The sequence below is a fragment of the Lissotriton helveticus genome, chromosome 9 (assembly GCF_964261635.1).
Source record: "Lissotriton helveticus chromosome 9, aLisHel1.1, whole genome shotgun sequence".
Taxonomy (NCBI): Eukaryota; Metazoa; Chordata; class Amphibia; order Caudata; family Salamandridae; genus Lissotriton; species Lissotriton helveticus.
The window spans coordinates 813,830,628-813,845,858 of NC_136070.1; the positions used below are offsets into that span (position 1 = coordinate 813,830,628).

Here is a 15,231-nt window from a genome sequence, read left to right on the forward strand (position 1 = left end):
ATGCTACGGTGTGAGGTCCTGAAGCGTCGGCATCAAGGATCCGTGTGACGGGGCTTACGATGTGAAGGTTGGTGTTGAGGATGAGAGGCGTGGCTGCAATGATGAGTCACTTTCAATGAGCAGTGAAGCTTCGATGCAATGGTTTGGCAGTGTCGGCCAGGCTGCCTCTAATGAGGGATGCAAAGAGCTTGCGCTGGGAAAAGCGTTGCACAGTGTTGGTTCCGACGGCGATGTGTCAGTCCCTAGATGTAGAATGCAGCAAAGAGTCTTTTGGAAACAGTCCAATCCCGGCAAAAGCGGCGATGTGTTGGTTCTGCTTGAAAGATGTACACTCAGCCAAGAAGATGCGTCAGTCCTGCTCAGGTATGCAATGTGCATGACCCAGCAGAGGAGGTTTTGATTCCACTGCAGAAACACCTTAGACCCACTTCCAAGGGTCAGGACTGGGCCGGCACCATTTAGCAGGGTAGACTCAGAGATGGCAGAGCCTAGGTGCAGAAACAAGTTGGTTGGGAGTCTTTTATGCTCCTGAGACTTCAGCTCATGAGGCCAGTCAGCAAGTCCTTGGAGTCCTTCTGGGTTTAAACAATTCCAATCCCCTCACCCAGGTACAAGAGAAGCAGGTCAGCAAAGCACTGCAGTAGTTCAGCAAAACAACAGTTTAGCAGAGTGGCACACTATTTGGAGCCCAGCAGTCCTTCTTCCTGGCAGAATCTTCACAGGTCCTGAAGTGCACTGAATTGGTGGTGTCAGAGGTTCAGTACTTATACCCAGTTGTGCATTTTAAGTAGAGGAGACATCAAAGAAATGCCTTTGAAGTGAACAGAGATCCTTCCTTCTGGCTCTGGTCCTAGACTCACTATAAAGGGGTGCAGCTCTTGTGTGGATGCAGCCGATTCAGGTGTAAGAGAGGCTGGGTCCAGCTCATCCCTCCCATCCTGCCAGGATGGCCCATCAAAACACACCTAAGCTCTCATAGTGTGTGTCTGTCTAGTGGAACACAAAAATTCCAGCTGTCACCCACCTCAGACATATGATCAGAGACAGGCAGCAGGCACCATATAGCTAAAGTGAGAAAATGCAAAATTCCTAAAAGTGTCATTTTCAAAATTGCGATTTAAAATCTGCCTTTAATATAAGTTTGGATTTCAAATTGTGATACTAGAGACACTAAACTTGAATCAAGAGTATCTTCCTAATTACTCTTATAAAATGTAATAATGTAATCCTAATGTTATCTTATGGGAGATATAGGCCTGGCAGTAGTAAATAACTACTTTAAGGGCTCCTGTAAAAATCGGACACTGCCGTGAGGGGAACGGCATTTGAAACACCACACCTCTCCTCCTGCACCGCGCCGTGAGGGGAACGGCTTGCATCTTCCCCTTGCATCTTCCCAGCCGTCCACCCGGTGCTGCAGTAGCTGGGGAACTACATCACCCAGCTGCCCCGGGAGTGGACGCGGCGGGACTGACGCTGCACACGCGCCCGGACCAGCCTTATTAGCAGGAAGCGCCGAAGCGCTCAGGGGGCTCCTGTAAAAATCGGACACTGCCGTGAGGGGAACGGCATTGGAAACACCACACCTCTCCTCCTGCAACGCGCCGTGAGGGGAACGGCTTGCATCTTCCCCTTGCATCTTCCCCGCCGTCCACCCGGTGCTGCAGCAGCTGGGGAACTACATCACCCAGCTGCCCCGGGAGTGGACGCAGCGGGACTGACGCTGCACACGCGCCCAGACCAGCCTTATTAGCAGGAAGCGCCAAAGCGCTCAGGGGGCTCCGTAAAAATTGGACACTGCCATGAGGGGAACGGCATTTGAAACACCACACCTCTCCTCCTGCAACGCGCCGTGAGGGGAACGGCTTGCATCTTCCCCTTGCATCTTCCCCGCTGTCCACCCGGTGCTGCAGCAGCTGGGGAACTACATCACCCAGCTGCCCCGGGAGTGGACGCGGCGGGACTGACGCTGCACACGCGCCCGGACCAGCCTTATTAGCAGGAACCACCTCTCGCCCTGCGAGTCGCGTGCGGGAGAAGCCCGGGACAAGGGCGGGCCATCTGTGGCCATCAGGGGCCAGAGGAGGCCGGGCTGGGCCACCCCCCTAAGCTACAGACATGGGTAAGCGCAAACATTTGGGCAATGAGGGTCAAGGGGTCAAAAACGCTAAAGTACCCCGTAAGGCTGATACTATTATCTCCTATCTAACATCTGCAGTCGGTGCTATTAATAAAAAAATTGATAATGCAGAAAAGGAGCTTGAACTGGAAAGAGCGAATGAATCACTTACCCTAGATCCATCATTTGCACCTATAGAGGTTTTAGCTGCTCGCATACCCGTTGAAGTGCCAAACCTCTTGGATCTTGCACCACACACCTCTATGCCAGTACCCGCAGAGGGTCCCAGTTCTTGTGAATCCATAAGCTCAGCTAGACCCAAGACCAAGAAATGCGCTCGCAAAGCTAACCACCTGCACCACGAACAGGATTATGTTACTTTTACAAATTTGGGGGATAAGATGGAGGAACTGTTCAATGCACGTATAGAGCCACTATTGGTGGGTATTGGCAAAGACATTATTGACTGTATGAACACATGTGTAGCTGGCCTACTTAAGAGGTGCGAAAGAATTGACTCTTTTATAAAAGATTATCACAACTTAGAGCGCAATACGAAAGTAGTTCAGAAGTGTGTTGGGAACCAAGATAAAGAGCCCATGGTACAAGCAGGGAGTCCGCGCCCTCATGTGTCTCATAAATCTCCGTTGCCATCTAGAATCCTGGATGCTGCAAGATCTGGCACCGGAAGCTCCTTGACTCACTCAAGAGCTGCATCTGTTAAACTGACTGCTCATAAGAACCACTCTCTTTTTCCTAACACCTATTCTGCTTCTAACCCTAATGGCCCTAGGCTGCACCTTCCGCCGGATGCTGCCCCTTTTGGGGCAGTTGTAACCGGGATACCGCCTCTTGAACAGAATGGGAGGGAGACAACTGAGGATCTCTTGGAGAAATCTAGGGAATGGTGCAGACATTACTCAAGTGGGGAAAGCGATATATCCCCCTCTATTAATATGGCCAGAAGGGTGGGGTGGGTAGGACATGGAGCCAAGAATATCACAGGGGACTGTATCGTTGTAAATTTTTGTGGGAGAAATGTGGCTGAAAGATTGTTCTGGGATGGGTCTGACCTTACAAATACTGGAATCCGACCACTACCTCTTGGCTATTTTTATCCTCCTCAAAGTAGTCAGACAACATGTTTCCGAACCCAGAGATTATCACTTAAAAGAGACACTCCCACCCTAGGACCTTGTGATTTTGCTAGACATCCTGAGAGTAGCGCCCCTGTCAATCTATCTCAGCATCCCCCCTCACTTCCCCTAGCGTCGCAGATCCCTGAAGTTACTCAGAGTGGGGGCTTGTCCTTGTCATATCGCTTCTCACCCCTGCTCCAGCTAGAAAATTTGGATTGACTTCAAAACCAATATTGCACTACAGACTTAGTTGTGTCTAATTCATGCAATAGGGATACTTGTAGAATCTTTAGCTGGAATACCGCAGGAAGCAGATTAAAAAGCCAGGATGAGAATTGGGTGGGTTTTGTTACACGTTATGATATAATAGCCTTACAAGAAACCTGGGACACAGCAAATAGCCTCTTCTTAGACGGGTACGTTCACTTTAGCATTCATGCCAAACCTAGCTTAGGCGGGAGGGCGAAGGGAGGTCTAGCCCTACTAATTTCATTAAACATTAAAGGTACAGCAAAGCAGCTAGAGTCAGGTTCCCAACACTGCTTAGCAGTAGAACTGTTGGTCGCTAATTCCCCTACTGTCTTACTCATTAATTTTTATAATTCACCAGATACTGTCAGTCCAAATCAACACTTAGAATTTCTTGTTGAATTTTTAGATACGTACAAAGCTTCACACAATAGCTTTGAGGTCATCCTTATGGGTGACTTCAATACACATGCTTGCAGATTGGAGTGCACTATGGAAGATAAAGAGGGGCCTCCTCATTCGCTGCCTACGCACTTTGAACACACGAAAAAAGGGGAGGCTATGGAGAGCCTCTTGGCCTCCTCCAATCTTTATGAATCAGGCTGCTGTGTAGATGGGCCTAGACCCTTTACGTTTAAAGGAAAAGACACAGGATCAGTTATAGATTATATCTTTTTATCTCCTCTTGTTTTGCCTATGGTATTAAACTATAGGGTAGAAGATTCTACTTTTAGTGACCATAACCCGGTGACATTAGAAGTCGCCCTAGGGGGGTTATTGGATTTTAAAGACATTCAGGCTTCTTGTGTAACGGACCTGATACCAAGAGATCAGGGCAGGAGGCTGAAATGGTCCAAAGTGACCCCGGTCACTTTTTACAAGACGTTTTGGCTATGGTTGAAGTGGAGGTTGGTATTTGTTTAGATCTTGATTGCTCTAACATCAAGATAGTTAATGCATTTAACACAATATGCCAACAAGTGAATATAGACCTAACCGTTAAATCCAAAACAGGTGGGCTAAATGAAAAAAGGTGGTTTGACTCAAACTGTGCTAAGGCACACTCCGCTCTTTTAAAGGCACTCAAGGAAAAACCCAGAAATAGAGCACACATAGCATTCCTTAGGAAGCATTATTAACAGGCCATTCAGGCTCGTAAAACCCAGATTAAGGAACAGGCCTGAAGCGACCTGCAATCAGAAGAAGTCCTGCGTGACAGTTCTAAATTCTGGGCGGTTGTAAACCAGCCCTATTTCTCGGGGTTGGAAAATCAGGGTGTGGAATGCATTATCCCAGATGAGCAGTGGCTAGCCCACTTTGGGAGCATCTATAGCCACTCAAACCCGGGATCTACACAGGAGTCTCTATCTTTCGACCGTGTTGGGCCAGTTTTGGCCTTTAGGGAGGAAGACGTGGAAAAAGCTTTAAATGAGACACTCAAAAATAAGGCCCCGGGCCCGGATGGGGTCCCGGCGGACTTATATAAGTGCGCACCGAAATTTTGGGCGAAGATATTGACCAATGTTTTTAATGCCTCAAGAGAAAGCAATTTTCCTGAGTCTTGGGCAAGGTCCACTATTATTCCAATTTTTAAAAAAGGCCAAAGGGGTGATCCTGCCTGCTATAGGCCTATCTCCCTAATAGACTGCCGTTAAAATCCTGGGCAGAGTCATTTTAGGGAGACTGACATCCTGGCTAGAGGGCAGAGGATCCCTGTCTAACGCCCAGTATGGCTTCAGGGCAAAAAGGAGTACATTGGATCAATGCCTAAATCAGCAAATACACAATTGTGAAGGAGGGGTCCTTGTACATGGCCTTCATGGACCTCTCCTCAGCTTTCGACCTGGTTAACAGGTCGAGGCTGTGGAGGGTCCTTTTGGACATTGGCATCAACCCACCATTGGTTGTTTTTTTAGCTGACCTTCACTGCGGATTACGGGCTTCTGTCAGGGTCACTCGTGAGGGGAGGTGCAAGGCCATTTTAATTCAGAGAGGGGGGTGCGGCAAGGGTGTATCCTTGCCCCCCTCCTCTTTACATTATATATAAACGCCCTCGAGCCTGCCCTGGCGGTCTCGACGGTGAACGTTCCGCGTGCAGGGGAGACAAATATTCCGGTCCTCCTGTACGCGGACGACGCAGTGCTCCTGGCACGCACAGGTGTGGCCCTCAACAGACTATTGGCTTCCTTCTGAGACTTCATGACCTCATTAGACCTGAAAATTAATACTCAAAAATCTCAGGTCATGATTGTCGGCCCAACCAGCAGAAAAAGCAAACCTATGACTTTTTCTTGCACAGGTAAAGAAGTAAAGAGGGTCCCAATTTTCACCTATTTGGGCGTCATCTTTGATGACCGAGGAACCTGGGGTCCACAACACAACTCAAAAAGCAATGCAGTAGCACGTTCTGCTGCAGCCCTGTTAAGCTTTGCTAAAAGGATGGGGCTCGTCCATTGGAGGCTATCCTCAAAGTATATAAAGCCAAATGCTTGGCTATAGCCTCCTATGGTTCATCTATTTGGGGTTACAGCAAACCTGATAACATCCAGAAGGTGGAGAACACATTTTTTAGATCTTTGCTCTCTGTTCCCCAGTCTAACCCCACTTTTACAATACATTCAGAGCTAGGCATGGGGTTTGTGATAGACTCTATAAAATCTGCACCTGTAATTTGCTGGCTAAAAATATGGCTAAATGAGGAAATCTCCTTAAATCACTTGATTCTTAAAGATTGCCTTGCCTTGGACAAAGCCCGTAGAGTCCCATGGTTGGCTTATGTTAAATCAATGCTTATGAGTGGGGGCGCATTGAGTTGTTTCATTTTCCAGAACGTATAAAAAAAGAGGATGTCTTGGAGATAAAATGCGAATTGGCAAACCTTTTTATGGCAGAGCGGGAGGAGTTAGAGATGAGAAAACCACTTGTTAAAAGGAACTATGCACTTATAACTGTGCCAGGTCCGGAACCCTATCTTGTTCTTGTAACCAGACCATTTCATCGCTTTCTCCTAACTAGATTCCGTCTTAATTTGATACATTTTATGTTGGGATTTTACCCTACTTGGGATACTCCAGCAAATGCTAAACCATGCGACTGTGATAACCTTTCTATACAGGACATACTCCATTTTATTATGTTTTGTGAACATTATGCACTGATTAGGAAAAAATACTTGTTACCTATCTTACGGGAGGTGGGCTTTCTACAGGTCAGGCCAGCACTCCTGTTTTTACAACTTTTATCTAGTGCGCGGATAATATTCCATGTGGCAAGGTTCTTAGTGGCGGGTGTTCGAATCAATAAGAAGCGATTAAATTTACGAGATAGTCCTATTGTAAACAATTGACCTTAGTACCCTTGGTGCCTTTTAAATCTATGAAGCTGATTTTTAAAATGGGAATACTTACATCCTTTTTTATAAAAAAAAAATAATAATTTTTATTGAACACATGAGATATATTCTTTTTAAATTTGAGAGGTTTTTACTCTTTATCTTTGTAATTGATCGTAATCATATGTATTGTTGTATTGTATTAATTGTGATTATCTGTATCTTGTGTCTTTTTCTGATTTTTATTAATCGAATAAAAGTGATTGACAGACTGAACTACTTTAAGGGTCTTTAACTACCAGGATATTGAAAACTAAAAAGTACATGTCCTTCCCTTTTAAATACAGTGCATCCTGCCCTCTGGGTTGTCCGGGGCCTACCTTAGGGTGACTTATATGTTTTAAAAGGGGACCTTTGGGCTTGGCAAAAGGTTTATTTTGCAGGTCGAAATAACAATTTAAACTGCACAGACAGGCTCTGCAATAGAAGGGCTGAGACATTGTTAGAGGGCTACTAGTAGCATTTAATTTACATGCCCTTGTCACAGGGAGTACCACCTTACTAGGGACTTATCAGTAAATTAAATATGGCAATTGGGGATGAACCAATGTTACCATGTTTCACTTGAGAGAGCACATAAAACTTCAGCACCATTTAGCAATGGATAAAATACAAAGAGTCCTAATACCAGTAAACATGAGTTCAGAAAAGTGCAGGAGGCAGCCATAAAGTTGGGGGACACCAACCTAATGCTGTCAGCACTCACAGTGCTCCCGTAGCCTACTTACTTTGGTTGAGAAAACATATCTCTTCATTGAATACCCTACTATCGCCAACGTATATCTGCTCCCATTTAAGGGCCACCCAGAAATGGGTTTCCACCACGCTCATTTGTTATTCAGAATTTATCAACAAAAGAACAACTCAGAATACCTTATTAGACAAAGCAATTGGCTTCGGTATGTGTCACAACTGCAATGCCTGTATACTAGGTATGAACAAAATCAAGGAATTTGAACCTAAACCTGGTATCAAGTTCCAAGTTAAGTACTGGATAAATTGTAACAGTTCTTATGTAACCTACATCATACAATTTGTTTTCTCCAAATTATGTGGGTAGCATCATCAGGCCATTAAGAATCCGTATCCATGAACACTACAGAAATATCAATCAATCTGAGCTTGGTCCACAGCTAAAGGAACATTTGAACCAATTTCAAACTTATAGCAAAACACTTCGGGTCATATTTACAAGGATTTAACGCCGCCGTAGCATAAAAAAATTTTATTACCATATTTACAAGTTTCCACAAAGTCTAGTTAGTGGAATTTTTTCAGTGTTAACGCGATTTTTCATAGCGACACTTCTTTTAGCGTGACTTACGAAAAAATAGATGTGAGGTAGGCGCCCCACGGAAAAACGCATGCAAAAGACACAACGTGATATGTACAAGGATTTTCTTGCATGTCGCTAAAAAAGAAAAACTCCTGCTAACCCATTAGAGGTAGTTTTTTAACCTCATAAATTAGCTGGTCCTAAAAAAGGTGCAAACACACTTGGGCCCCCATTTAAGAGGTTTAGTGCAGGACAGCGCTGCAAGGCATCTTTCTACCCTGCCCTGCAACAAAACAAAAGGGCGGGAAAGCGCCCTATCAATAAGATACGGTGCTTTCCTGTCTTTTTCCCCTACCATGGCACACAATGGCTACCATGTGCCAATGCAGACACCCTTGAGCCCTCTAGCAATGACGGGCTTCCTGTACCGTGGGAGCCCGAGCTGCTGATGTAGCACCTCCAGACCCGAAAGTGACCCAAGGGGTGACTGTGGGACGGCCACAAGCAGGTCTGGGGGTTGTAGGCTCCTGCCTCTCCCCTGTAGCAATGATGAGCTTCCCCACTGTGGGAGCCCTGAGCTGCTGATGTAGCACCTCAGGCATGCGTAAGTGACGTGGGCGGCATGACGGCCGCAAACAGGTCTGGGATGTGTAGGTTCCTGCCTCTCCCCTGTAGCAATGTTGTCCAATCATTCTCTTCCTCGTGTTCTGGTTTAAACTCTGATGGTGACAAATAACTCCTGACCCACAAAATGAGTGACTGCGCCCACCACCTGCAATCCCTGGCACACATTAAGAACTTGGAAGTTGAGAGGTCTCTGTAAAGTGGGATGATGGCCAAAGTCGCATTTTTTACTCCTGGTCCATATGTGGCAAGATTTGACATGAGGAGCAAGGCGTAGTGAAGGACCTGCTATACCAGCCTCGGCAGTGGGTGCCCCTGGATCAGATTCAGCTGTACTCTATGACCCCTTCTAAATATGATCTTTGACAAAGAGAGCACAAGATAGAAGCAGAAGCTAATAAATATTGCAGAGAATAATATACAAACTAACAGTAGTGGCTTGTGGCATTTGAAAATGAAGGGGCGCATCTCTTGTATGCTTTTAACATGTGGGAGCTTTTAACTTTACTACATCTGTTTATATCATTGTATTGGGATGTACTTATTAAGAGTTTTAATACATACCTCTCAATATAGTGATATAAACTAATGTACTAAAGTAAAATGCCAAATATCAACAAGAGAGGGAGGGAATCAAAGGAGCACTCTTGGTCCCCCAGTTCATGTAATCAAAACAATGAAATTGTGTGCCTTCTCAAGGGAAGAGTCAAGCATGGAGAATCAAACTTGATTCTTTAGAACGCCCTCACTCACCAACCTAGTTGGTGACATGCTTCATCATCGGGCCCCACCAGGAAGGCCGAATGCCTCCCCGGTGTGCTTTAACGCCAGAACTACTGCGGAGCAGGTTAGTGTTATTTGAGTGACAAGTGAAAGTGATTGTGTGGTGGTTTGAAAATGTTTAGATTGTGTCCTTCCAATTTGGAGGAGTCAAAATATATACGCGGTGTAAAGATTGATCACACCATGGGTCTCGGAAGGGAGGTGGTGGCTAGTAGGCACACGGCCGTCAAAGCCAAGCACCTGCTCAGTACCTGCTGCAACCCTTACTAACCGGACCCCGCCAGCAGGTACCGAGCGGGTGCTTGGCTTTGACGGAGGTGTGCCTACTAGCCTCCACCCCACTTCCGAGACCCAAGGTGTGATCAATTTTTACACCGCATATATGTTTTGCTTCCTCCAAATTGGAAGGACACAATCTAGACAATTTTAAACAACCACACAATCACTTTCACTTGTCACTCAAACAACACTAACCTGCTCTGCAGTAATTCTGGCGTTGAAGCACACTGGGGAGGCACTCGGCCTTCCTGGTGGGGCCCGGTGATGAAGCATGTCACCAACTAGGTTGGTGAGCGAGGGCTTTCTAAAGAATCAAGTTTGATTCTCCATGCTTGGCTCTTCTCTTGAGAAGGCCCACTCTTTCGTTGTCTAAAGTAAAATGCTCCTGTATAGGAATGAATGGGAAGGTATAATCCCAATTAAGGATTACCTTCCCATTCATTCCGATGGGCCTACAGGCCCATAGGAATGAATTGGAAATTGCATGCACAATTTGCAAGCACCCAATAGGTACTCGAAAATTGCTCATGCAATTTCAAGGTTGTCAAAAGGACACCCTGTTGCACCCCTGAAATGTATCTGTGTACACACGTTGCGCACACACATGCCCCAAGGGCATGTGTGTGTGTAACCTACAACTTTGAAAAATGCATTTAGTGTATTTTTCAAAGCTTTTGCAAATTACCATCAAGTTCAAATTGATGGTAACTTGCAACCCCTGTTAGCGAAATTGCTGTTTGCAATTCCATCTTGCATTGAATTTAAGGAGTCGCAATTTGCGATTCCTTACATGAAATTGCAATTTAAGAAATCGCAAGAAATTGTGAATTCTTAAATTGCGCGAGCCTTACAGTTTTTGCATTGCAGAAACCCTTTTTGTGGGCGGAAACGGATGAATTTTGCAAATCACACTGTTTGCGCTTACAAAAAAGTTGATGCATGTGCCTCAAAAGTCTTCATAATTCTGACTGCTCTGTAAAGCACTACACTGCCCATTTGGACTACTTCTGTGCTATGAATACTCCATGCTAAATAAATTAGCAAAGCAAAGGTCACGGATATCAAGGTCACTCGCTGTGACTCTGATGGGTCACAGAAGGTCATTAACTGTGGCTAGGTGAACAACAAGAGGTCATTGTGGTTCTGGATGAGACATGGCAGTTGAGATGCATGCAATATCTACAGCATTGACAGACTCCATTTCATGATCTATGACTCCCATTTGTTTGTCCTTCTTCCTTTCTAGTGTTGCTTAACATAATACCTCGTCACCAGTGGGGGGCACGTGCACCAAGATCCCAGACTGCCCTTGCTACACCCCTTACTTATGTGGTCATCCATCACACAGCCGGCAACAGATGCTTCATGCCATTTGAAAGCACCAAGACTGTAAAAGGCATCCAGGACTTTCACATGGACACTCGGAACTGGTGTGACATTGGGTATAAGTAAGTGATGTGCCTGCTCATGGGGTGATGACTGGTTAAATGTATATGCATATAATGAGCTACCTCTAGTAGGACAGAATGGTGTGTAGAGAGGGAAAAGATGCCTGACTCTGCAGCAGCAGAGAATACCCTTCAATATTTAAGGTCGCCCCAAAGAGAAAACCAAGTTTAATATCTATGTTTTCGTATTTTTAAAGCGCAAACCTAGAGGGCTAACAATGTAGTGCTGTAAAGCGGGTATCAATAGGTATGCATGGGGGAGGACACTTGGAACGGGGGTACTGAGGCAGCAGACAAACTTGTGGAAGAAGTGAGAAAACAAGGTTGGGTCGGAGGCCAGCTGATAATACAATACTGGTAACGGGTAAACAAGACTAAAGAGGAAAGGGGGAATTAGGCATAACAGAGCCATATGCAGTGCTTTAATCCACTTGGCCTGTGCATTTCATTGAAAATGCTGGCTTTTAACCGTTGCCCATTTGGAAAACAAATAATGAACAAACACAGTGCAAATGCCGCAAAATTCAAAACTGAAAACTTATTTGTATAAACATACGACTTGAACGATATGTTTATTGAATAAATCAAAACTGGTTTTTTATAACTTTTTCAATTTTTCACTTCTATTTTGATAGTGACTCACACAAATTTGGTACAAATATTAAAACATCTGGAGTGCACAAAAAACGTTATTTACAGTGATTATAAACTCATTAAGTAACAGTCAATCCTCATTCATACCTCACTCATCCCGTCACAAAACAACAATTAACAATGAAAACATAAATGATTCAATACATGCTGTAAACATGAACAGCAAAGAAAGCCAATGTTGATTTCACAGTAAATTTGATGTGAATTAATATTTCTGTGGCAATTGTAAATAGACCAATTTTGGCTATTGAAAGGTCTACGCGTTTCGAACTAACATAACTGTGTAGTTCTCATCAGGACCGATCTTGCACTTGGCTACAAGAAGCTGGGAAGTTCAGTAAAAGATTGATTTCAAGCTGTGGCAAGGCGTAAAAGATTGATTTCAAGCTGTGGCAAGGCGTTTAAATTCAGCCCGTCCCGCCTGTCTCTGCTGGCAAGTCGGGCGCCTGCGTTTATTTGGAGACGGATTGCCGGTGTCGATAAATGAGCTCTGTCGGCGTTTAGTGCGCAGTGTACTTGTTGTGTGAGTCACTATCAAAATAGAAGTGAAAAATTGAAAAAGTTATAAAAAACCAGTTTGATTTATTCAATAAACATATCGTTCAAGTCGTATGTTTATACAAATAAGTTTTCAGTTTTGAATTTTGCGGCATTTGCACTGTGTTTGTTCATTATATGCTTGTGGCAAGCAATGCCGGTGGGAGCCCAGACCCAGTGGTTTTTTGTTCATTTGGAAAACAAGGCAAGACTGACAGATCATTCTATGAAATTGAGGAAGGGAATCTATCTGTACAAAAGTCAGCCCATATCGCACCCGATGCCCAGGCTGCTGGTGCAGGGCGACTCTTCGTTTCCATCTTGAATAATTACCAAATAAAGAGACGGGCGCTGGAGGCAGGAAAACAAGAACAACGTTTATTACTCAAGAGGAGAGCATGTCATTTGGGACGCTCGCATAGTGTCTTCGGGAGATGCTCTAACAAGTTTCTCTGAGGCTTCGTCTTTTATACACAGGTTTATGACACACACACATCCTCCATTACAATCAGGACATTGTAAAGTACAAAGATATTCCAACATGTGGCTACAGTAGGGGCCTTTATCCTCCATACAATAGGAGGGGGCTGTCATGCAGCTGAGTGTGCTGTTGATTCCGTTGGAATGTGTGCTCCTGATCGAATCTCAGGGGGTGGGGTGGTCCTGATCAATAGTGGCTCCTTTCAAGAGAGGCGAGTGCATACAGTAGTGGGCAATAAACTGTATCCTCAGCCTAAGGGATGACCAGCGGTCCATGTAGACGATTAGGTTCAGAGGAAGAGGTCATCAAAGGAGGGGTATTCATGGAGGGACAGGAGGGGTTTGGTCAGGCGCGGGGTGCGATTCTCAGTGACAGAGTCATGCGGGAGGGGAGGGCTCATGACTTGTGCATGTGAGAGCGGGGGCGGTCAGGGTGCATGGGGGAAGCTTGCAGGGTCAGGGAAGGGGCGCTGGTGATCAATCGAAAATGGGAGACCATGATACCTAAAATGGCTGTCGTGTACGTGTGTGCATGGGTCTATGCTAGCGGGATAACACAGTCAGTGTTTTAGCGATATTCGTTCTGCTTACAACAAGGGGTACAGTGAACACAAATGAATGCCGCTTATGTGTATATACAATGCCAATTTCAACATATCCTACCATCTTGTTTCAATAAAGACTTAGGCCTAGATGTATCAAGCCTTTTGCGATTCGTTAAGGCCGAAATTCGCAGAATTTCAGCCTTAACAAATCGCAAACGGACATTTTGCATCTTTTGGGATGTATGTGAAATTAGCAAAATAAGAAATCACAAAAATTTGCGATTCCTTATTTTGCTTAAGCATTTAAGGAATCGCAATTTTGCGATTCCTTAAATGCCATGTATGAAGCTTTTTGAAATTGCGAATTCAGGTTAAGGAATCGCAAATTAACACCAATTTGAGGTTCGTGTTCATTTGCGAAATCCTTTCAAAACCCAAAATTTGGCCATTTTGAGAGTGGCATGTGACACACATACATGCCCATAGGGCATGTATGTGCGCCATATGCACACTCATGTAAGTTTCAGGGGTGCAGCAGGGTGTCCATGAGACACCCCTGCACCCTTGAAATAATTCTCAAATTGCGATTAGCAAATTGCGAATTCGCAATTTGAGAATTACTTCACAATCATTCCTATGGGCCTCCTGGCCCATAGGAATGCATGGGAAATTATTCCTTATTTGCGAATTCGCAAAATGCGAATTCGCAAATAAAGAATAATAAGGAATCGCTTAAAAAAAGCGTTTTTTTACATACATTCCATTTTGCGAATTCTAAATAGCGATTCGCTAAAAATCGCTATTTAAGATTCGCAAAATGGAATCTTGATACATCTAGGCCTTACTCTATTGTTGCATAACTGTTTGAGCACCTTGGAGTATATGCACATGGTTGAAAGGACACACGTTATTCACAAGTTTCAACTTTCTATCTCTATTCAATTGAACTTATCTAATTATGAGCCATAAAAATGTAAGCGCCATTTGCAACCAATGTTCTTCCGAAAGACTGAATTCATAAATTATTTCCTGGCCGCTATTTCTAGGTTCAGAACAATCCTTGTTGATTCTTATATTTCAGGCAAAGCCTAGATACTTTCTATTTTATTTTGTGCAAAGACTGATACACTTCAGCTGGGGACAGTAGATCTAGAGTAGCTGGATCCATGTCAGACTTTCTGGCCCTCGTTACAAGATGAGGCTTAAATGTGGATTGTTGTCAAACAAGAGATTGCACAGTGATGTCATTCACTAGTTTCATGATAATGATTACACCTTCACAGCTTTACCCAGTAGAATCCTACAGGTCAGATTGGTCAAAATGTATTGGGGGCAAAGGGCTGGAAAAAAGGCAAAGCTTGTAGAATTTGTTAAAGACCAATTGATTCTGCATGCTCTGCCTCATTTTTCTGTTGAAAACTTGGAATTGGAGGTATTTACCACAGGTGGTAAATACATATTCATGAAGTAATAATAATATCCACTTTTGGTAAATACCTTACCCTATTCTACCCAACTTTTAGAGCCTTAGGATTACTATTTATTATTTAATTGAGTTTCACTTACATTCATCCTATGAAAAGTTTTCTTATGATAGTATCCTAGAAATCTGACATAGATCCTGTTGAACACCTCCCCTGTTCTGCAATATTTCATTTTACTAGCATCAAAGGATGATCGGGAGGTTTTTCCTCAATTGCTAAGTGG

General features: G+C 44.3%; 1 protein-coding gene across 1 annotated transcript in view; it reads left to right on the top strand.

Annotated features, from left to right (window-relative positions):
- The window catches only part of LOC144781895 (peptidoglycan recognition protein 1-like), a 180,107-nt gene that overhangs the window by 20,704 nt on the left and 144,172 nt on the right, over positions 1 to 15,231 (top strand). The window contains exon 2 of the mRNA XM_078660967.1: positions 11,107 to 11,308. Coding sequence (XP_078517093.1) covers positions 11,107 to 11,308 — 202 coding nt within the window. The remainder of the gene's footprint in view (positions 1 to 11,106; positions 11,309 to 15,231) is intronic.